General features: G+C 49.3%; 1 protein-coding gene across 1 annotated transcript in view; it reads right to left on the reverse strand.

Moving 5' to 3' along the window:
* Positions 1 to 24,691, reverse strand: part of LOC147664938 (anthrax toxin receptor 2-like) — a 470,307-nt gene that overhangs the window by 298,369 nt on the left and 147,247 nt on the right. The window contains exon 5 of the mRNA XM_086949874.1: positions 1,874 to 1,969. Coding sequence (XP_086806000.1) covers positions 1,874 to 1,969 — 96 coding nt within the window. The remainder of the gene's footprint in view (positions 1 to 1,873; positions 1,970 to 24,691) is intronic.

The following is a 24,691-nucleotide window of genomic DNA, read 5'->3' on the forward strand; positions in this document are numbered from 1 at the left end:
GCAAAAGGTCCAAGAAGTTTGACCACCAAGATACAGTCCACGAACATGGACAGCGAACTTCGACAACCGCAGTTTAACATTCAGAGTTAAGAGAGAAGATCGCAATGATCGGTCCAGTCACAGACTAGAAGGAGACAGTGTCCGAGAACCAGGACAAGACCAGGGGGAAACAGGCGGAGTGCACGCTGCCTGGAGAAGTCTGGTCAGGAAGACGAAGACAGCAAGTTGACCAGACCGCGTTGCGAAAAGGAAGATGGAGAAGGAGAGGCACAACACCACAAAGGAAGAGGAGAGTGAGTGGTATGACGCCTCAAAGGAAAAGAAAGGAGAAGAGGTCTGAGTGGCACGTTTGCCACCACCGAAGAAAAGAAAGGAGAAGAGGTCTGAGCAGCATGACGACAGGAAGACAAGAGAAAAGAGCAGAGAGAAGAGAAGTGTGGAACAAGACACTACAACACACCAGAAGGGGAAAACACCGAGGAGAACGTGAGAGGTGCACGACAGTCCACAAGCACGACCGGGACACATGTAACACCACTGGGAGCATGCATTCTTGTGCGAACCCGACAGTCACCCAGGAATGACAGAAGCGAGCTGGCCGGTCTGTTGGCAACAACCACCTCTGGGATGGAACCGACACAGGGCCACGGAAAACCAGGGGCAGAGGCCTCAGGGACACCGGCGGCAGCGGATCCCACGACGAGAGATGGACTGTTGAAGCTCGCGCTGAAGGTCCTGGAGGACCGAAGGTCGCACACGATGGAACCAGTACCAACAACACCCTTTCAGGTGGAGCTTCGGACACGGAGAGAGGACCCGTAGCGATGTCCTTCAACACGTTGGAGCGGCAAGGCGGCATGTCCTCCGGTCCAGTGGGAGCCTGGCAGAAAAGGGCCTCTGGGTCGTCCAGTGAGAGGGGCCACCCACGAGAGAGGGGTATCCATGAGAGGGATAACCTGCAGCTGAAGATCCCGTCAGGAACAGACACCAGTTTGAACCAAACACCTTGACCAGGACGGTCCAGCGGAAAGCAACACACTTGGGACCTGCTATTCCTACTTCTACACGTTCACAGGATGTGAAACAGAGGGAGAGAGACTGTACAGCCCACCTACAAGCTGCAAGTCTGCCAAGGCATGAAGAGACACCATTGCCAGTATTTGACGTGACCAGCAGTGGAGAAGACTACGTGGGAGTCGTCGTGATTGAGTTATGGGTTTTGTGTGAACTATATTCTTTCCCACAGGTTGGACTTTAGTTAGTTTAATTTTCTTAACTAAGGTTGGGAGGGATGTACTATCGTAGACACGGTCTAGTGTCTCATTCTGATGTATCCACACTAAACACCCACCCACCACCAGGCGTCATTGGTCATATGACCCTGGCCAATAAAAGGGGAAGGGCGCAAGTGCTCAGGGCCCATTAGCTAACCACTATCACTGTGTCCGTGTCTGATTTCTCATCAGCATAATGAGGGCTTGGCGCCCGTCATCACAGATTTGAGGATTCCTTCCTTCACATTTTGCGCTACTAATTTCCATTAGAGCCAGCGGACTCCTAGGACACAGGACTTATATAACATTGAATTATGTGGATTTTATATATTCTTTAAGATCAATGGCTGTTCAGAGAAATGCCTACAGTTACACAGCTTTATTGCTAATAGCACCTGTTGCACAAACATCTGAGATAAACGTGCTCATTTTTATTGTCTCAGTAATCCGCATGTCTTTGCACTTACCATTCATCAGCATGTTTACCAACTCTTCCATATGAAATCATGCACCATAAGAAATCAGCTTACACAAATAAGCCTAACGTTAGATTCCTTTTCTTGAAAAACATATACAACTAAAACGTGCCAAGTACTTACCAGTTTACAGCAAAGTGGCCAGAACCACCACATGAGAGCCAGGGCCACCAAAATCAGGATTACCAGGATTGCAATGGCAGCAGCTAAACCGTTAGACTGAAAAACATAAAAAAACAACCCGGAAACATTAGCCAATTATGTTTTTTATAGTTAAATGGTGTGATTTGATCGCTTTATTTTATTGTGTTTAAAAAGAAGTAAGGCTTGTATATACCTCACTGAGACTTCGATCCCACAATTTGGTCCATGGGAATATTAGGATTAGAACCCATGTCTCCGTATTCCATAGTTTGCCTAATGGCGGGGAGACCATATCCTCCCATTATTATTATTATAAGCAACTTGTAATGCGCACAGCTACCCCGAGGGGTTTCTGGGTGCAGGGTGTTCACAGATAACTGTCCTAACCCTGTAGACTAAAAATAGCCATGTTTTCAGTATATTACGGAAGGTGAGAAAAGACTGACAGTTTCTTAAGTCAACTGGTAAGGAGTTCCAAAGCTTAGAACCCAGGTAAGCAAAAGGAGACAGGTGGACCCTGGCTCTGTCCCCATGCCGACCCATTGCTTAGTTTACACCCACTTTCCATCAGGGTTGTAGACAATAATGGGGAACCGACTAAATTCGAACTCAAGGACTCATCCCCCCGCCTGACCTCAAGATGGAGACCCCTGCTCACCCTCCATGAAATTTTACTCTGAGAACTTTCCCTTATCAGCTGAGACCTAGCCATTTTGACTGATGTCCGGTGGGGCTACCTCGCTAGCTAAAGAGGAGATGGGCTAGGGATTCCTCCTTGACCATCACCTACCCAGCCGGTCTTTGGGCAAACTCTCCTATTTCTCTCCTGACCTTTTTTCCCTTTTTCCCTTTTTCCCTACCCCCTACCCCCCTCCCCTCTACTCTTCTCCTCTTTCCAGCTATTGACCTTTGCCCTCACCCATCCTTACTCATAGTTCCCACCCTGTTTATCCACTGGACTTTCTTCTGTGTACTTTCCCTCGTCAGTTGAGACCTAGCTATCTGACTGATATCCGATGGAGCTACCTGGATCAGCTGTAGGGGAGGCGGGCTGTGGATTCCCTCCTCAGACGTTAACCACCCAGTCGGTCTTTGGGCAGACTTCCTTTTGTCTCTCCTGCCGTCTTTTCCCTCATCCCCCTTCACACTTTCCCCTTCCCCCTCCGCTCATTTTGCTTCACCTTTCTTTCCTCTCTCAAGATGTTGCTTATTTTTGATGTAATGTGTAATTGCTATCATTTTCTGTAACATTGTGTAGCCTAATGTAAAGCACTCTGATACCTACGGGTCTAGCCAGCGCTATATAAAACTCATAAATAATAATAATAATAATACCATTCAATCAATCAAATAATTTGTAGAGTGCGCTACTCACCCGTTAGGGTCTAAAGGCGCTGGGAGGGAGGGGAGTCGCTACTGCTCGAACAGCCAGGTCTTGAGTTGTTTCCTGAAGGAGAGATGGTCCTGGGTCAGCCGTAGGGGGGTGGGGAGGGAGTTCCATGTCTTGGCCGCCAGGTAGGAGAAGGATCTTCCTCCGGCGGTGGCCTTGCGTATTCGTGGGACGGCGGTGAGAGCGAGGCTGGCAGATCGGAGCTGGCGGGTGGGTGTGTAGAATGTGAGGCGGCTATTGAGGTTTTTGAGATCTGAGAGCCTTGTCTGTGTGGGTGAGGAGTCTAACCGTGATCCTCTTGCTGACGGGGAGCCAGTGCAGGTCTTTCAGATGGGCAGAGATGTGGCTGTGACGGGGGATGTCCAGGATGAGTCATGCAGAGGCGTTCTGTATGCGCTGGAGTCTTTTCTGGAGTTTGGCTGTGGTTCCAGCGTAGAGGATGTTCCCGTAGTCCAGTCGGCTGGTGACCAGGGCCTGGGTGACCGTTTTCCTGGTGTCGGTGGGGATCCACCGGAAGATCTTCCGAAGTATGCGAAGGGTGTTGAAACAAGATGGTGAGACGGCATTGACTTGCTTGGTCATCGTGAGGGATGAGTCCAGGATGAGGCCCAGGTTGCGTGCATGGTCTGCGGGCTTGGGGCGGTGCCCAGCTCAGAGGGCCACCAGGAGTCGTCCCAGGCAGAGGGGGATGGTCCCAGGATGAGGACTTCCGTCTTGTCTGAGTTCAGTTTCAGACGGCTGAGCTTCATTCATTCCTTCCTGGAGGCTGGCTCTGGCGGTGGCGGGGTAGTTGGTGATGGAGAGGATCAGCTGGGTGTCATCAGCGTAGGAGATGATGTTAAGGTTGTGTTGGCGTGCGATGGCTGCGAGAGGGCTCATGTAGACGTTGAAGAGGGTGGGGCTGAGCGAGGATCCTTGCGGGACGCCGCAGATGACTTCGGTGGCCACGGATCGGAAGGGAGGGAGGCGGACTCTCTGGGTTCTTCCCGCAAGGAACAAGATGATCCATTCCAGGGCCGCTCCTTGGATTCCGGTGTTGCTGAGGTGCCGTATCAGGGTGCGGTGCACACGGTGTCCAAGGCTGCTGAGAGGTCCAGGAGGATGAGGGCAGCTGTATCCCCGTTGTCGAGCAGGGCCCTGATGTCATCGGTAGCTGCGATGAGGGCAGTTTCGGTGCTGTGGTTTGCTCGGAAGCCGGACTGCGAGGGGTCGAGGGATCCGTTAGTCTCGAGGAAGGCGGAGGTCAATACAGGTCAACCAAAACCTGGGGACACCGAACAAGGTCTCCTATATTCTTTGTTTCACTGTGGTCTGGGTATAGACCATGGCAACAGTGTTCCTGTTAAGCAAAAGTTAATGATCAGATTTTGTCAAGACTACAAAATTTATACCGAATCAACGCCAAGATTTATGATTGTTCCACGCAACACAGCAAGACACCATGCTGCGCTGTGTGAAAGGGAGAGGCCAGGAATGTACCACATCTGTCAAAATATGAAGCATTCATGTCCTCTCCTTGTGCTGGCACACTCAGTGCAGTCTAGCTGCAACACAGGCAGCCTTGTGTCATGGTGCAGTCAGGAATGTTGGCGTTCAGGAAGGGACACCTTCCTCCACAAAACAATCCTTAGAGTCATTTTCTATTTCGAAGTGTGCTGGAATGCAGCACACTTAGAAAGAGGAAACAACGAGGAGAAAAAAGATATTTCTCCTCATTGCCCTTCTATCGAGAAGGCATACAAATCTGACGCATTTCCAGGTCAACCAGTGTTGGTAAATCTGGGAATTCTTCAGAATAAAGGGGTGGATATGCGGAAATACCCATGCTCCACCCATGTAACGCCTTCCCGGCACAGTGTGAAGCAAGGCAGCTACTTACTTGCGTTAGAAGAGGTTTACCAAGTTAAGGTGGGTACCTCTGCATGGCATGGTAAATCTCTTTCTAGGTTTTGTGTCGACGTGCGTTACCTTGCAAGGTGCAAGGATGACGCAAACCCTTGATAAATCTGGGCCTGAATTTGCATCACTGAAATTAGGGCCTCTTTCAGAGTTTGGCAGACAGGTTTAATCCTTCGCAAACATGAAGGATCAGTATCTGCCTTATTTAAGTGCATTATATCCTATAGCACTTGTGATAAGGCAAACAGCATATCTGTCACATTTGTGATGGAGTAACCCATCTGCCTTACTCTGAATCAGGCCCTTAGTGACTAGAAAGGGGGACCTTGCACAATCACTGACCTGGGAGGTCATCTGGGGGATTGCCGCGTGCTGCAGCCCGAGCGCTGCTTCCTTCCTGCCACCGGACCTTGCTGCCTGCTGTCTCCCGATCACCGCGGCGAGGCGGTAGATCGGGAACTACAATTCCCAGCACCCCCTGCGCCCAGGAAGGCGCGCATCCTGTTTACTGACCCGCCCCCGGAGGTGCGCTTAAGGCCAGCGCGGGCTAAGCCCGGGCAAAGGGCGGGCCCTCTGTGGCCCTCAGAGGACCTGAGAAGGACGGGACGGGCCACCCCACTTGGTCCTATCAAAGGATGAGGTACAGAGACATTCTACCCTTTTGTTTTTCTCTTGTGTTGTGTTTTGCCTATTGATGTTTGGGACCCCTTTTCGTAAACCAACCACCATGTCTGTCTGGGAAGAACTTAAACTATGCCCCCGATATTCTGACTCCCCCTACAATGGACAGAGATATGGATCTCACAAACTGTACTCCCCAGGCCCTTGAAATAATCCTGCCTCAATCTGATACATCGTCTCGGGAACCAACCACCAAAAGGAAAAATGAGGTTACTCCACCAAATGCCACCCGAATGTGCTGTAGCCCCTCTTTTTCCTTCGTCAACCCATGCGTATTAACGCCATCTAAAGCGGGGACCACATCAAATGACTCTGTCTCCCCCCTCCATTCGACCCTACTGGCCCATATTGAGCGACTATTGAATGCGGCTTTAACACCCTTGCTCTCAAAAATTACGGATCTGGGAAATAGGTTGTCTGATGTTGAAAAAATAGTACAAAGGATTGCACCATCACCTGTAAATACTGTTACTCTCTCTCGCCCTACGCTCCCTACTAACCTTGTAAACCCCGAGTCCATCGAACACAGGAAAGATCCCTCTCTCAGTACACCCATCCTAAGCGGCAGTAAAGTTACACCTAAGCCCACTCGCCTCCCTCTCAAAGCCTCTAGGCTCCCTCAAGAAAGAAGATACCAAATGAACTTACCCCCTGAAGCCGCCCCCTATGTGACGGTTCTCTCTGGGGTCCCCGAGCTTAGTCAGGACAAACGTGAAACAAGCTGGGACCTGCTGAATAAAGCCATCTTTTGGCTCAATAACAATAGACCGCTGCCACCTGACCTAGATGGCGGAATCCTGAGCGTCAGGAGGGTGGGATGGCTAGGGATGATGCCCAAAGACATTCCGGGAGACTTGATACTAATTAAGTTCAAACATAGGAACATTGTCCCATTTTTAAGATCTTCCCAGCCCAAAATTGGAGATGGCCCTATTTCTATCTGGGACTTGTTTGATTTTTACCCTGGCCCCAGAGCATCGAACTATAACACCTGGTGAAAGGGGTTTCTGTCTACCATGCGTTTTTAATTTCCACTAGATTGGTTTTACTTTGTTCTAAATGTCTGGTCTTTTCTCAATATTGTAATGAACTGTTGTTTTCTATATACATGTATGTATTTCTTTTTGCTGCTTTTATGGTTTAAACTAAAAAAAACGAAATAAAGCTTATTTTGACATTTTTGACTAGAAAGGAGCTCTACTTCCCAGTAGAGGTAAAAAAAAAGTGTAATCCATTCGATGGCTCTCATTATGAGTTATTCATTATCTTAGATGGGTCTTGTAACAGGAGTTACTGCCCCACTGGGATTACGAGTACCAACTGCAGACCCATACAGTTCCCCTGGGGACTCTAGCTGCTCAAAGAAGCTGAAATCTCACAATGAAAATGCGGATGTGAATGAAGAATAACCTACAAATAGCACCAAATCCTGCTGATAAGTTTGTGGAAATAGGGCAGTATTAAAGACACAATACAATACACATGGCTGTGTACTCGTTTGAGGTCTTCAGCTTTAGTAGTCAACTTCCACTGTGACAGGTGTAATTAGAATTGATTTAATCAGTACCCACTAGCAATGGCTGCAGATTGATTAATCATTGTTAATACGTGTTTACAGATTTCTGAGTTTCTAAGGCATGACACCTCCCCGAGTTAGCCTTGGACTTCCCTGCCTTGCTAAATTGATGTTCAAGTGTTAACCGGGTGTTTTTCGTGCTCATTTTGGGACCAACAGTAAGGTGGTCTGTAGATTTCAGAGCTAACTCACTTCCCTAGTCCCATCTGAAGCCAAGTAACCCCTGACTAAAGCCAAGTAACCCCTGACTGCCTTTGAACCTCTCTCATCTGAGCCAGCTCCTACATGAATTGCAATACAAGTAGATTTGTATTGCCAACTGCCGTGCTACTGTCCATCTCCCCTAAGCCCTTGTTGTTGTACTACTAGTTGCACTGACATCCACTGCTGAAAAAACACAGGTGAATTACAACTTGAGGCACTATGGAGTTCCTACTCATAAGATGGATACCACATACACATGTAATGACGTGTAAGGAGTTGGCTGGTGGGCAATGCTTGTTACATGAAACAATCAGCAAAGCAGATGCAGTTTGCTCCCAGCCTATCTCCCCCATGGTGATCACCTTATGCATTGGTATTACTGCTGCTCGACTTACTCCAGAGCTGCTGCCTCTCCATCCTACTGGGTGATGACAGAAGTGGATGGGGCCTTATGCTACACTGGTTTACCCAATGCACAAGTATTGCGCTCTTTGGGGGATATGTATGTGCACTATTATGATCCTGTCTGGTGGCAAACCAGCTGCTCCTATCAGGTCATTTACTAATGTTTTGCATGAGCAGTGCTAAATTGTAACCAATTCATGGGCGTAGGAAGTGTGGGGGACGCGGGGGACATATCCCCCCCAGATTTTGTAGTGGGGGGGACGCGGGGGACGAGGGTGGGGGGGACGAGGTGATGAAAGAATTTCTCCCCTCTCTTGTGTCTGTGGCAGGGCCATTGGTATGTCAAAGCGCGAGTGCTTTGACGTGCTAATGGCCCTGCACTTGACCTATGCCCTTCCCTTTTGTTGTGCATCAAAAACTCCAAGAAGGTTTTCACACCTCATCACTCGCCCCCACAGCTGATTGCAGTCTGAATTTACAGGACGAATCAAGAGAGGTAGTTAAGTTTGTAGATTGCCACAGCCCACTGGCGCAATCCAGCACTGCGGGGCTGGGCAGCAGGCAGTGCGCCTGTCCCTGTTTGGAGCTAGTGCTTACCCACCCTCCTCCTCCCACGTACTGGTCACCAGGTCACCAAAAGATTCATGCTGTGTGTGTAATAACAAGGCCCTCCTATCCCTGATCCAAGGCAGTGTTTCACGTGCTGTGGTGAGTAGAGTTGAGTTCTGCTCATATTACCCGAGATGGAGTCCGGTGCGAGCATGTTCGTGGTAGTGTGCGCAGCAAAATGTAAAACAATTGTATTGCTATTAGAAAAATGAAAGATTCCTCAGCCTTATTCATGAAGGGGCCGTTTTGCGAGCCCCTAATAGCGAATCATAGCGATTCGCTATTAAGGACTCGCAAAACGGTAATCATGTAGGAATCGCATAATAAAATGCGATTCCTACTGATTCCTTATTTGCGATTAGCAAATTGCTAACCGCAAATAAGGAATAACTCGCCATTCATTCCTATGGGCCAAAAGGCCCATAGGAATGAATGGGGAGTATTCCTTATTTGCGATTAGCAATTAGCTAATCGCAAATAAGATTGCGATTTGAAGGGTGCCAGGGGTGTCCACAGGACACCCTGTAGCACCCCTCAAATGATCTGTGACACAGGTGTTGCACACACACATGTCCAAAGGACATGTGTGTGTGTAACATGCAACTCAGAAAAATGCATTTAAATGCACTTTTCTGAGTTTTCGCAATTTACCGCGAGGTCTGACCTCGCGGTAAATTGCGCCTAGAAATAGCGAAATCGCAAATTGAAATAGGATGTTGAATAGCATTTAAGGAATCTCAAATAGAGATTCCTTAAATGTCATTTCCTCGCGCATTTGCGACATCGCAATTAGCGATTTTTGCTTTTGGGATGCTGAATCCCAAAAGCAAAAATCGCACTCGCAAAGGGCCGGATTCTCAGAATCCGGCCCTTTGCGAGCCGATTTAGCCTTCATGAATAAGGCTGCCTGTGCTTATAAAAGGAGTTCACGTACGAGTTAATTTTTGTGAGAATCAATCTGCTGAAGTGTATCTACAAGCAGTACTGTATCATACATGCCAACATTTGAGATAAGCAAAGAGGGAGATTAAAAAAAAAAATCGGGAGAATGGGGCCTTGAATCGGGTTACTGGCATGTATGGGCTTTGGAAGTGTGCTGCTGCAGGATTTGAAATTTGAAACACAAATACACGTTTTTTTCATACCTTTCAGAAGCATGGAGCGCAATGGCAGGCAGATAGAGGGTGATGCACGTGTTGTGCACTGGCCTGGCAGGTTGCTGGCGTGCATGATCCCCCTTCCCCCCCCCCCACCCCCGTGTGACAGCTTGGGATACAACAGCTTCTTGTGCACACACACAGATTCCCCCCAACCAATACTTCACAAGTCTTTAAAGGACCATTCCCTTGTTAATTACGCTTTGTTGGTTTTTCACCCCTTCTAGAGCCCCTGCATGGCCACTCTGACTATTGCTGGAAGAATTGGCACTTTACACAATACCAAGCCTCTGTCAGCTGAAACCCCGGGGAATCGGGTTTTTACTTGCAGGAATCGGGAGGCGGGAGACTAGCCTTGAAATCGGTAGTCTCACGCCTGAATCGGGAGGGTTGGCATGTCTGCTGTATGTGAATGTGCACCTCTTTTGGAAGCACTAACATGTACGTTTCAGTTTACCTTGCAATCCCACTTTTAGAGATGGGGTTGCCTTTATGCGGTGGAGAGAAAGACACAAACAGTTGTTTTGTTTTTCGAAAAGACTTAGTCCTATCTATATAGTAGAGAAGAGCTCTTTTAACATTAAGGGCCAGATGTAGGTCGGTCGGTAACGGCCGAAAATCGGTATTTTCGGCTGTTACCGATCGGTAAATAGGTGATCGCTATGTAGGGGGCATTATTTTACCGAATCGGTAAAATTACCGATTCGGTAAAATAAAAAATCGGTAAATTTACCGAATGTGAGCCACCCAGATGTAGGTGGGACTCTTCAGAGTCCCAAAGGCCTTACCGAATCGGTATTTTACCATCAAATCCAATTTGATGGTAAAATACCGATTCCGGTGTGCATGCCATGTGACAGGCAGACCTGCCCTTAGGGCATGTATGCCTGCCACATGGCACCCAAGCCTGTTTTGGGGATGCCAGAGGGTGCCAAAGTGACACCCCCTGCACCCTTGTGAAATTCGGTATTTACCGAGTGTAGGAGAGTAGGGTCTGCAATCCTATGATCACCCAGATTTTTTGCTTTTGTTTCACTGGTTTACGACTTTCTCTGGCTGTGGGCCTGCCAATCAGACCCACAGCCTGGCTGTTCTCTTTCTAAATTACGATATGTACCCTAGGTGCATTTACCAATTGGTACTGGGCCACCTTATCAGACCCCGTAACGCAGGGCATAGGTGTACCCAGGGCCGCCAGGGGCTGCAGCATGTATTATGCCACCCCTGGCTGGCCTCCTAAATTTGACACAACTGGCTGCATGACAGCTGGGGCAAAGTCGTGTAATCACCCTTTGCTTTAGGTATAGTAGCTCTATATCTAACCATACAATGGACACCCGAGTTCCTATCAGTCACTCCTATGGCAGGCCTTGACAATCCTGAAGGCAGAGTGCGTGGGCTCGTGTGAACTAGGTTCTGGCCCGAGCCGAGCCCGGTTGCAGCTTGCGGAATCAAGACCCAATGGCTGTTCCATGATAACGCGTACCACATCGGTAACTTCGGTGTCGCGTTATCAAGGCATGTCGAGTAAGGTGTCATACGAATCGGGATGCTGCCCCCTCACCAATTCTGGCGACGAGGTTAGCATTCCGCCCTTCTAGAGGGACACGACATGTACGTAACTGTGAACCCCGGTTAAAGTTAACTAAGGCCTCAGCACCACAAAATGGATGCTGCCACCACAGACACGAGTCTGACCTCCTGCTGCTGGGAGTCCTTCCAGCGAGGAGAGCTTGGACAAAGGGTTTCCTGTCGAGGGCGGTGTTTGCACCGTCCCAGACAGGGTTTGTGTATTCTGGGTAGGTAGGGCTTTTGCGAGAAGGTGACTGCGGAGTGGCACCCCGGTGCTCACTACGCATCTGCCGGTCAGAACCAGTTCCAGGGGCGCCAGCCCTGGCCTGGGGAAAGTCCGGCAGGGGAGAGGGGTGTAACCACCCCCCTTCCTGGTCCCACCCTTAGGGCAGGACCTAGTCATGTACCCACCCCTTTCTTTAGGATAAAGACCGGAGCGGGGACCCTTCCAAATTAGATCATCTTTGAATCAAGAATACTTTCTACGAAAGGACTTCGAGACTCTTCTCAAGATTTCTCCCTTGTGACTAAGGAGTAGTCACCCTGCATCAGCGGGCACCATCTAAGAACTCTGCGGTTTGCTGTAAGTCCTTCCTCAAGGAATCCGACGGCCCAGCTCGACGAGAACCGGCTTCCCTGGCACCTCTGACCTCTACCCACGTCATCAGCTCAGCTGTGATCTGTGGGTGCGACGAGACCTCGAGGGACCGGCCATCATCAAAACCTGCACGCTTTCTTAACCAGCACGACCATCGAAGTAATTCTCTGGTGAGTGCTCTGGGGTCCGAGAAGCCCCGACCCTGAGCCGCTCCAGCACCGAAGTGCAGTCTCCCAGCATCTCCACGATCTGCGTGAGGCCCTTCTGCTCGCTGCTCAGCACGTTGTCTGGTCACTAGCCGCTGGCTTGTGCCCTTCTGTGACGACATCCGACAATCAACTCTGCTGGTCTGGTTGCTCCAGACTGGCCCTTGCTTCCATCTTTGCGAGAAGCACCCCAGGCCCTCCTGGTCCACTCAAGACGCCATCTTAGGCCCACCACGTGGCCCTGAGATCTGCCAAGGCTTGTTGCCCCATCCTGGGCCCAGCGACGCCGACAGCATCATCCTTCGTGGGACAGCTCGCACCTCCACCGTGGTCGCCGACAACGCCTCCTGGTCCGTGAGACTGCAGAGCCTAGCGTCGCCCACTCACCTGGTCGAGGTGACGGCCAACCGGTGCCTTCCTGGTACCCTCTGACTACTGGCTAGTAGTACGAAATTGGTCCCCTCTGCTTTCAGGTATCATCAAACTCTGATCCAGGCTTGGATCTCTACAAACTATTCAGCACTGGTCGCCGGCCAGCAACTCCTTTTCTTCCGGCTCCTGGCTCGTCAGCGAAGACCCCGACGCCTGTAAGACTTGTGCAGCCGCAGCCCTCGTGGCTAGGTAACTCGGCATTTCGGTGCCTGCATAGCCTCTTTACTCTAGGGTCCCGAGTCCCTCGCTTCCGACTTGCCTTATCGGGTCCGCCCGAGACCTTAAACTTTCCGTGTCCTCGGACACTTGTTTTAATTGTGCACTTGAAGTATTTTCCTAAGAGATTTGGTTTGTGCTTAGTACCCTGTCCTCATAAAGAGTCCAGGGCTGTTGTGAATCTTAATAAATATCCTGTTTATTTTCATAACACTTGTGTGGTGTCCTTTCACTGGGTGTTCAAGGGGTACATGTGTGGTAAACAGCTGGCTTAACGCGCCCTCTCGAGTCTTTAGCCTTAGACTGCTCGTATCCACGCTACTAGGATAGCTGGTCTATAGGTTGACTTACAACCAAACACCATAAGGGTCGTTGGAACGATACATAGCGGTCGCTAGAATAGCGAACGTTGCATATCGGGCCAACTTCTCACACCGAGTACCGAATCGGTAATGCCCATTCATTCCTATGGGCTTCAAAGCCCATAGGAATGAATGGGCATTACCGATTCGGTATTTACCGAATCAGTAAATACCGAAATCATCCGATTCGGTATTCCAGCACATCTGGAATACCTACATGTCCACCCCATAGATTTACCGATTTTTAATTACCGAATCGGTAAAATTCGGTAATTGAAAATCGGTAAATCTATTTCACCGACATCGGGCCCCTAATGTGTGTAGAGCCCTTTCTGCCACAGAGTCTGGGTTTTGGAAAAACACAGGTAACTCGACAGATTGGTTTAAATGAAGAGGAGTTATGACTTTTAGAAGGAATTTTGGATTTGTTTTTAAAACCACATTGTTACGATATAGTTGTAAAAATGGTTCTTGTATTGTAAATGCTTGTATCTCACTTACTCTTCTAAGAGAGGTAATAGCAATAAGGAAAGCTGTTTTCCATGTGAGGAATTGCAGTTCACATTTTTGTAAGGGTTCAAAAGGGGGTCCCATGAGTCTTGTAAGAACAACGTTTAGGTTCCATACTGGAGAAGGTGGCAACCTGGGAGGGATGATTCTTTTTAATCCTTCCAAAAATGCTTTAATGGCAGGCACTCTGAAAAGAGATATATGTTGTCTATTTTGTAAATATGCTGCAATTGCTGCAAGGTGCAGACGTATGGATGAATATGCCAAGTTACACCTTTGTAAATGTAAAAGGTAACAAATTATATTTTGGATGGAAGTATCCAGGGGATCAATTTGGTTATTGTTGCAATAAATGGCAAATCTCTTCCATTTAGCAGCAAAACAAGCTCTGATAGAAGGTCTCCTGGCCTCTTTAATAATGTTCATACAGTCTGGAGGTAGGTTAAGATAACCAAACTCTAAGACTTCAGGAGCCAGATCGCCAAATTCTGTTGATTTGGGTCTGGATGTCGGATGTCTCCATGGTTCTGTGTTAGCAGGGATGGAGTCAGTCGTAGCTTTTGGTGTGGAACTAGAGATAGTTCTAGCAGTGGGGTGAACCACGGTTGGCGTGCCCATGTGGGAGCTACCAGGATTAATGGTATTAGTGGTAGTGGCGGAAAAGCATACGCAAATCTGCCTGACCAGTTCATCCATATCGCATTGCCCTTGGACCGCGGGTGTGGAAACGTGGCGCGAATGATGGGCGTTTTGCGTTTTCGTGTGGGGCGAACAGATCTATGTCTGGATGACCCCACTTGTGAAAGAATGGTTGAAGAACCTGCAGATGTTGTTCCCATTTGTGAATTTGTTGTGTCTGCCGACTCAACAGATCTGCTATCTGATTGTGAACTCCTGGAAGGTGCTCTGCCAACAGATATATGTTTTGTGGAATGGCCCATCTCCAAATGTTCTGTGCGAGCTGAGACAGTTGTAGAGTGTGTCCCCCACAGTTTTTGTATATAATACATGGCTGTCATGTTGTCCGTCCGGATCAAGACAGCTTTGTTCTGTACTTGTACTTGGAATGTTTTGAGTGCTAAGAATATTGCTAGCAGCTCTAGATGGTTGATATGGAGCAATTTATGTATTTGTATTTGTAAAGCGCATCAATCATCCCTAGGGATATCACAGCGCTGGGACGGAGCTTAAAGCAAAATTCAGTTGATTTTAAAAAGAGTCCTTATCTAGGAAATAAGGTGGTTTTCAGTACAGCAGATGATCAGCTGTCAGGCGAAGATCCAGTGGTAAGTTGTTCCAAAGAACCGCAGCTACTTTGGAGAACGATTGATCACCCATTCTAACCTTTGATGTGCGTTTGACTGATACAGGGGCCAAATGGCATGATCTCAGGTTTCGTGGGGGAACATAAAATTGCAATTTATCTTGCAAGATGTGAGGTCATTTTTATGCAAGGTTTTGTGCGCAAAACATAGGAGTTTAAAGCTAGCTCTCTGACGTACAGGTAGCCAGTGAAGTTCCCTTAGGCAGTAGGATGCTGAGCTATATATTTTTTTGTTATAAATTTATTTAGCGGCAGCATTCTGGACAACCTGCAATCTGGCAAAAAGGTAGTCGACCATGCCAACATACAGGGCATTACCGTAGTCCAGTCTACTTAAAAGAAGAGCCTGGGTCACGGATTGTCTGCAATTGTAGGGGATCCAGGGAAACAATTGTCTAAGCAGTTTTAGTGTGGCAAAAGCGTTACCACATAAGGTGCGCACTTGGTCCTGCATGGAGAGGGTGTCATCAAACACAATACCCAGGTTTTTCGCTGCTCATTTGGGTTTTTAAGCGGTACCTAGGACCTGGGGCCACCAGCTGTTGTCCCAAATTGTCTGGGCGCCACCAAAGAGTAAAATTTCGGAATTCCAAGCATTTTGTTGACTGTTCCATTGTCCTTGAGTCGTATGATGTAGGAGATGAGCTCCCCATCCTATGAGGGATACGTCTGCTGTGAGCACTAGTTGTGGAACAGATTCGAGGAACGGCCGCCTGTTTGTCAAGTTTTTGGTGTTCCACCACTGCAGAGAGCGATGTGTGTGGCTGTCTACCAACACCAGGTCTGTTAGTTGCCCTTGAGCCTGGTTCCACTGCTGTGCTAGACATTCCTGTAACGGATGCAGTAGCAATCTTACATATGGTACTATGAAGATGCAAGATGCCATCATGCCTATTAGTTTCATGAACACTCTGGCTTGCAGAGATTGTTGCTGTTGAAAGACTGTGACTAAGGCTTGAATGCTCTGTATCCTTGCTGGACTGGGATACGCTAGAGCCGTAGACGTGTTTATTGTAGCCCCTCTATACTCATGTATGTGAGAGGGTTGGAGGTGCGCCTTGGTGTAGTTGATTGTGAACCCTAAATCGTGCAGTGTTTGAATTGTCTGACGTGTGTGTTGAACACACTGATCGAATGACTTGGCTTTTATGAGCCAATCGTCTAGATAAGGGAAGACACGTATTTGTTGTCTCCTGAGATGTGCTGCTACTACTGCTAGGCACTTTGTGAATACTCGTGCTGCCGTTATCACTCCGAATGGAAGGACTTTGAACTGATAATGTTGTCCTTCCAATACAAACCTTAGATCCTTTCTGTTAGCAGGATGTATAAGAATTTGGAAGTAGGCGTCCTTAAGGTCTAGTGTCGTAAGGAAATCGCCTTGTTGCAGCAGTGGGAGCACTTTTTGTAAAGTGATCATATGAAAATGATCCGATTATATGTAATGATTGAGGGGCCTGAGGTTGAGAATTCGTCTTAGTGACCCGTCCATCTTTGGAATTCGAAAGTACAGCGAGTAAACCCCTGTTCCTTGTTCTTGTAAAGGAACTATTTGTATTGCGTCCTTTTGTAGAAGTGATAGAAGTTCTTGTTTGAGCAGAGTAAGGTGTTCTGTAGACATTGGATGCTGCCTGGGTGGTTTGTGTGGAGGGGTTGCTGTAAGTTCTAGGCAGTAGCCATACTGGATAATCTGTCTTACCCACTTGTCTGTTGTGATGGAGTTCAAGACAGGCAGGAATTGCGTTAATCTGCCCCCCACAAGAGTGGAATGCTGTTGGGGAGCAGAGGGAAGTCACTATTTTGTGGCGGAAGAGGTTTGATTACTGTTGTTACCCCGACCCCTTCCTTTGTTGTTATTCCCTCTATATCCTCCTCTAAAATATCCCTTGTTAGAGGATGTTTGTGTGTCAGATTTGAAGGATGTTGTGTTGTCTGTACCGGTTTGTTTGGAGTCCCCTCTATAGAAGGAGCGACGAAAGGAACCTCTAGTTTGTATGGACTGTAAAGCTCCCATAGATTGGGCAGTGTCTGCATCCTTCTTCATTTTTTCAAGTGCTGTGTCTACTTCTGGTCCAAACAATTGGTTTTGATTAAATGGTTGATTTAAAATGGTAGTTTGGACTTCCTGTTTAAATCCTAAAATGCGTAGCCATGCATGTCTTCTAAGTACGACACTAGTATTTACAGCTCTAGATGCAGTATCTGCTACATCTAGTGCACACTTGATTGAGGCATTAGAAATGAGCCTGCCTTCTTGTATAAGATCATTTGCTTGTGCCTTATATTGGTCAGGTAGATGCTCTAGCAGTTTCTAACTGATCATAATGAGCCCTATCATATCAGGAAAGGAGGGTTTGTGTATTAGCTATACCCCATATGTTGGTAGCTTGCGCAGCTATTCTTTTGCCTGAGGCATCTATGACCTTGGATTCTTTGTCAGGTGGGGGTGCCTCACTTGAGGTTTGTGAGATTGCTCTCTTTCTAGCATTTGATACAACTAGTGAGTCTAATGGTAGTTGTCCTTTAATGTAGATTGGATCTGCAGGTGCAGGCCTATATTTTTTCTCTATTCTAGGGTTTAAAATCCTAGTACGTACAGGGTCTTTAAAAATGTCTGGAGCATGTATGATGACCCCTTTGATCATAGGAAGAATTTGAACAGATCTTTGCGATTGTTCAAATGTGTCTAATAAAAAATCTTCCTCTGCCTCATCAGAATGCATAGTTACTCCATGGTAAATGGCAGCTCTGTTCCATAGGTGCCCAAAGCCAATGTTATCTTCTGGGGGAGAAGGTTTTGATGGGTATGACTGTGGGTCAGGAATATCTGGTATATCCTGTGGGTTTGGGTACTCCCAGACTGTATCATCTGTAGGGAATGGGAAAGGCTCATCTGGGTCTATCACTCCTCCTAAACTATACTCAGCATCATTTTGAGGTGAGTGTGAAGATAAAAGAGGAGAATGTGCAGGAGATATCTGTGGTGAAATGTTAAGAGGAGCAGGAGATGAAGGAGAAGGAAGTATAGGTGAAGAAGGGTGCATAGGGGATGAGGCAGAGTCCTTCTTCTTGGCAGGAACCACAGGTGTGGATGTTTCATCTGCCTTCCTCTTCTTGTGTGGTGTAGTGGACACCTGACCTGTCTTTGGGTCAATGTAGATCTTCTTTTGCAGAGGATCTGGCTGGAAAAGTTCTTCTCCTTGTGGAACCTTTATCGGTGCTGATTTTTTTGGTACCGGACGAGGTTGCTGCTTGTCTTTAGCCTTAGGAGGTGTTACAGTGTCCTTTGGCGTAGTTTTCGGCACCGAAGGTGTTGTTTTCAGTGTGGTAGGCTGTTTCGAGGGCTTAGACGCGTCAGAATCAGGCCTTGTCGGTTTCGGCACCGAAGATGATGTCTTCGGCGTGGAAGCTGGTCTCGTCCGCTTCGCGGCGTCGGACGCTGGCTTCGTACCCTTGTCTTTAGAAGTCAACGGTTTTGGAGCCAAGACTTCTTTTGGTTTCGGTGCCGAGGGAGCTGGTGGTATCGACACGTGCGGCTTGCTCGATACCGAGCTACCGGAAGGCTTAGTTACTTTCTTCGGAGCCGGGCTCGATGGCGGGGCTGTCGAAGTGGTTTTTCGGTCGTGACTGGGACCCGGAGGCGGAGTGTTGACCTTTGCCTTCGATTTGGGTGCTGTGTGTGGTGCAGGGGCAGTAGTACTCACGCGCTGACACGATGGTATGGAGTCATCTGAGTCGTCTGCCTCTGATACGATTTGGAGATCATTGGAATCTTCTTCGGGAACGAGTGGAACCTCCTCGTTTAAGATATCCACTGGTTCGGGAGCTGATCTCTGCATGTCGTGTCGACGGGCCCTCCGATCTCTGATGGTTTTCTTGGATCGAAAGGACGCGCAGGCTGTACAGCTGGATTGGTCGTGTTATGGCGATAAGCACAGGTTACACTGGGGTTTTTGCACGGAGTCTGGCAATAAGACACAGCAAGTACCACAATGCTTTGCCATAGCCTATAGGGACGGGACTCTACATTTCCAATAAAACACGTAAATGAAATTAAGCAGAATGTTTCCCCGTTTTGTGCAGCCAGTGATCAAGGGCGCATCGGCGCTCGAAACGCGTATGGCACCAAGGAAAGGAGTGTGACAGGCTGTGAAGCTGCTGCCAGTGGCACATGTGTGGAAACCTCTTCGTGTGCGTCATTCCTTCCAGGGCAACCTTCTTTGTAATACAATTTGTGGCCAGTCCAGCCACTGGAATGCCCCGCCGCTGCTTCAGGCGGATCTCTGCTGCTTAAGGACCTCAAGCATAAAGGAGAACGAGGGGGGCCTGAGCCATTGGGGGAAATTGGCAACTCAGCAGCGCTGTGCACTGGTTTTCCACCCACTTGGGAAAGACGATTTTCAAACGGAGTACAGAGGCACCCACTGGGGTTTTTGCACGGAGTCTGGCAATAAGACACAGCAAGTACCACAATGCTTTGCCATAGCCTATAGGGGCGGGACTCTACATTTCCAATAAAACACGTGCATGAAATTAAGCAGAATGTTTCCCCGTTTTGTGCAGCCAGTGATCAAGGGCGCATCGGCGCTCAAAACGCGTATGACACCAAGGAAAGGAGTGTGACAGGCTGTGAAGCTGCTGCCAGTGGCACGTGTGTGGAAACCTCTTCGTGTGCGGCATTCCTTCAAGGGCAACCTTCTTTGTAATACAATTTGTGGCCAGTCCAGCCACTGGAATGCCCCGCGGCTGCTTCAGGCGGATCTCTGCTGCTTAAGGACCTCGAGCAGTAAGGAGAACGAGGGGGGCCTGAGCCACTGGGGGAAATTGGCAACTCAGCAGCGCTGTGCACTGGTTTTCCACCCACTTGGGAAAGACAATTTTCTAACGGAGTACAGAGGCACCCACTGGGGTTTTTTCACGGAGTCTGGCAATAAGACACAGCAAGTACCACAATGCTTTGCCATAGCCTATAGGGGCGGGACTCTACATTTCCAATAAAACACGTGCATGAAATTAAGCAGAATGTTTCCCCGTTTTGTGCAGCCAGTGATCAAGGGCGCATCGGCGCTCGAAACGCGTATGGCACCAAGGAAAGGAGTGTGACAGGCTGTGAAGCTGCTGCCAGTGGCACGTGTGTGGAAACCTCTTTGTGTGCGGTATTCCTTCCAGGGCAACCTTCTCTGTAATACAATTTGTGGCCAGTCCAGCCAGTGGAATGCCCTGCCGCTGCTTCAGGCGGATCTCTGCTGCTTAAGGACCTCGAGCAGTAAGGAGAACGAGGGGGGCCTGAGCCACTGGGGGAAATTGGCAACTCAGCAGCGCTGTGCACTGGTTTTCCACCCACTTGGGAAAGACAATTTTCAAACGGAGTACAGAGGCACCCACTGGGGTTTTTGCACGGAGTCTGGCAATAAGACACAGCAAGTACCACAATGCTTTGCCATAGCCTATAGGGGCGGGACTCTACATTTCAAATAAAACACGTGCATGAAATTAAGCAGAATGTTTCCCCGTTTTGTGCAGCCAGTGATCAAGGGCGCATCGGCGCTCGAAACGCGTATGGCAATAAGGAAAGGAGTGTGACAGGCTGTGAAGCTGCTGCCAGTGGCACATGTGTGGAAACCTCTTCGTGTGCGGCATTCCTTCCAGGGCAACCTTCTTTGTAATACAATTTGTGGCCAGTCCAGCCCCTGGAATGCCCCGCCGCAGCTTCAGGCGGATCTCTGCTGCTCAAGGACCTCGAGCAGTAAGGAGAACGAGGGGGGCCAGAGCCACTGGGGGAAATTGGCAACTCAGCAGCCCTGTGCACTGGTTTTCCACCCACTTGGGAAAGACAATTTTCAAACGGAGTACAGAGGCACCCACTGGGGTTTTTGCACGGAGTCTGGCAATAAGACACAGCAAGTACCACAATGCTTTGCCATAGCCTATAGGGGCGGGACTCTACATTTCCAATAAAACACGTGCATGAAATTAAGCAGAATGTTTCCCCGTTTTGTGCAGCCAGTGATCAAGGGCGCATCGGCGCTCGAAACGCGTATGGCACCAAGGAAAGGAGTGTGACAGGCTGTGAAGCTGCTGCCCGTGGCACGTGTGTGGAAACCTCTTCATGTGCGGCATTCCTTCCAGGGCAACCTTCTTTGTAATACAATTTGTGGCCAGTCCAGCCACTGGAATGCCCCGCCGCTGCTTCAGGCGGATCTCTGCTGCTTAAGGACCTCGAGCAGTAAGGAGAAAGAGGGGGGCCTGAGCCACTGGGGGAAATTGGCAACTCAGCAGCGCTGTGCACTGGTTTTCCACCCACTTGGGAAAGACAATTTTCAAACTGAGTACAGAGGCACCCACTGGGGTTTTTGCACGGAGTCTGGCAATAAGACACAGCAAGTACCACAATGCTTTGCCATAGCCTATAGGGGCGGGACTCTACATTTCCAATAAAACACGTGCATGAAATTAAGCAGAATGTTTCCCCGTTTTGTGCAGCCAGTGATCAAGGGCGCATCGGCGCTCGAAACGCGTATGGCACCAAGGAAAGGAGTGTGACAGGCTGTGAAGCTGCTGCCAGTGGCACGTGTGTGGAAACCTCTTCGTGTGCGGTATTCCTTCCAGGGCAACCTTCTCTGTAATACAATTTGTGGCCAGTCCAGCCAGTGGAATGCCCCGCCGCTGCTTCAGGCGGATCTCTGCTGCTTAAGGACCTCGAGCAGTAAGGAGAACGAGGGGGGCCTGAGCCACTGGGGGAAATTGTCAAATCAGCAGCGCTGTGCACTGGTTTTCCACCCACTTGGGAAAGACAATTTTCAAACGGAGTACAGAGGCACCCACTGGGGTTTTTGCACGGAGTCTGGCAATAAGACACAGCAAGTACCACAATGCTTTGCCATAGCCTATAGGGGCGGGACTCTACATTTCAAATATAACACGTGCATGAAATTAAGCAGAATGTTTCCCCGTTTTGTGCAGCCAGTGATCAAGGGCGCATCGGCGCTCGAAACGCGTATGGCACCAAGGAAAGGAGTGTGACAGGCTGTGAAGCTGCTGCCAGTGGCACGTGTGTGGAAACCTCTTCGTGTGCGGCATTCCTTCCAGGGCAACCTTCTTTGTAATACAATTTGTGGCCAGTCCAGCCACTGGAATGCCCCGCCGCTGCTTCAGGCGGATCTCTGCTGCTTAAGGACCTCGAGCATAAAGGAGAACGAGGGGGGCCTGAGCCATTGGGGGAAATTGGCAACTCAGCAGCGCTGTGCACTGGTTTTCCACCCACTTGGGAAAGACGATTTTCAAACGGAGTACAGAGGCACCCACTGGGGTTTTTGCACGGAGTCTGGCAATAAGACACAGCAAGTACCACAATGCTTTGCCATAGCCTATAGGGGCGGGACTCTACATTTCCAATAAAACACGTGCATGAAATTAAGCAGAATGTTTCCCCGTTTTGTGCAGCCAGTGATCAAGGGCGCATCGGCGCTCAAAACGCGTATGACACCAAGGAAAGGAGTGTGACAGGCTGTGAAGCTGCTGCCAGTGGCACGTGTGTGGAAACCTCTTCGTGTGCGGCATTCCTTCAAGGGCAACCTTCTTTGTAATACAATTTGTGGCCAGTCCAGCCACTGGAATGCCCCGCGGCTGCTTCAGGCGGATCTCTGCTGCTTAAGGACCTCGAGCAGTAAGGAGAACGAGGGGGGCCTGAGCCACTGGGGGAAATTGGCAACTCAGCAGCGCTGTGCACTGGTTTTCCACCCACTTGGGAAAGACAATTTTCAAACGGAGTACAGAGGCACCCACTGGGGTTTTTCCACGGAGTCTGGCAATAAGACACAGCAAGTACCACAATGCTTTGCCATAGCCTATAGGGGCGGGACTCTACATTTCCAATAAAACACGTGCATGAAATTAAGCAGAATGTTTCCCCGTTTTGTGCAGCCAGTGATCAAGGGCGCATCGGCGCTTGAAACGCGTATGGCACCAAGGAAAGGAGTGTGACAGGCTGTGAAGCTGCTGCCAGTGGCACGTGTGTGGAAACCTCTTTGTGTGCGGTATTCCTTCCAGGGCAACCTTCTCTGTAATACAATTTGTGGCCAGTCCAGCCAGTGGAATGCCCCGCCGCTGCTTCAGGCGGATCTCTGCTGCTTAAGGACCTCGAGCAGTAAGGAGAACGAGGGGGGCCTGAGCCACTGGGGGAAATTGGCAACTCAGCAGCGCTGTGCACTGGTTTTCCACCCACTTGGGAAAGACAATTTTCAAACGGAGTACAGAGGCACCCACTGGGGATTTTGCACGGAGTCTGGCAATAAGACACAGCAAGTACCACAATGCTTTGCCATAGCCTATAGGGGCGGGACTCTACATTTCAAATAAAACACGTGCATGAAATTAAGCAGAATGTTTCTCCGTTTTGTGCAGCCAGTGATCAAGGGCGCATCAGCGCTCAAAACGCGTATGGCACCAAGGAAAGGAGTGTGACAGGCTGTGAAGCTGCTGCCAGTGGCACATGTGTGGAAACCTCTTCGTGTGCGGCATTCCTTCCAGGGCAACCTTCTTTGTAATACAATTTGTGGCCAGTCCAGCCCCTGGAATGCCCCGCCGCTGCTTCAGGCGGATCTCTGCTGCTTAAGGACCTCGAGCAGTAAGGAGAACGAGGGGGGCCAGAGCCACTGGGGGAAATTGGCAACTCAGCAGCCCTGTGCACTGGTTTTCCACCCACTTGGGAAAGACAATTTTCAAACGGAGTACAGAGGCACCCACTGGGGTTTTTGCACGGAGTCTGGCAATAAGACACAGCAAGTACCACAATGCTTTGCCATAGCCTATAGGGGCGGGACTCTACATTTCCAATAAAACACGTGCATGAAATTAAGCAGAATGTTTCCCCGTTTTGTGCAGCCAGTGATCAAGGGCGCATCGGCGCTCGAAACGCGTATGGCACCAAGGAAAGGAGTGTGACAGGCTGTGAAGCTGCTGCCCGTGGCACGTGTGTGGAAACCTCTTCATGTGCGGCATTCCTTCCAGGGCAACCTTCTTTGTAATACAATTTGTGGCCAGTCCAGCCACTGGAATGCCCCGCCGCTGCTTCAGGCGGATCTCTGCTGCTTAAGGACCTCGAGCAGTAAGGAGAACGAGGGGGGCCTGAGCCACTGGGGGAAATTGGCAACTCAGCAGCGCTGTGCACTGGTTTTCCACCCACTTGGGAAAGACAATTTTCAAACTGAGTACAGAGGCACCCACTGGGGTTTTTGCACGGAGTCTGGCAATAAGACACAGCAAGTACCACAATGCTTTGCCATAGCCTATAGGGGCGGGACTCTACATTTCCAATAAAACACGTGCATGAAATTAAGCAGAATGTTTCCCCGTTTTGTGCAGCCAGTGATCAAGGGCGCATCGGCGCTCGAAACGCGTATGGCACCAAGGAAAGGAGTGTGACAGGCTGTGAAGCTGCTGCCAGTGGCACGTGTGTGGAAACCTCTTCGTGTGCGGTATTCCTTCCAGGGCAACCTTCTCTGTAATACAATTTGTGGCCAGTCCAGCCAGTGGAATGCCCCGCCGCTGCTTCAGGCGGATCTCTGCTGCTTAAGGACCTCGAGCAGTAAGGAGAACGAGGGGGGCCTGAGCCACTGGGGGAAATTGTCAACTCAGCAGCGCTGTGCACTGGTTTT

The sequence above is a fragment of the Lissotriton vulgaris genome, unplaced genomic scaffold (assembly GCF_964263255.1).
Source record: "Lissotriton vulgaris unplaced genomic scaffold, aLisVul1.2 SCAFFOLD_1004, whole genome shotgun sequence".
Classification (NCBI taxonomy): Eukaryota; Metazoa; Chordata; class Amphibia; order Caudata; family Salamandridae; genus Lissotriton; species Lissotriton vulgaris.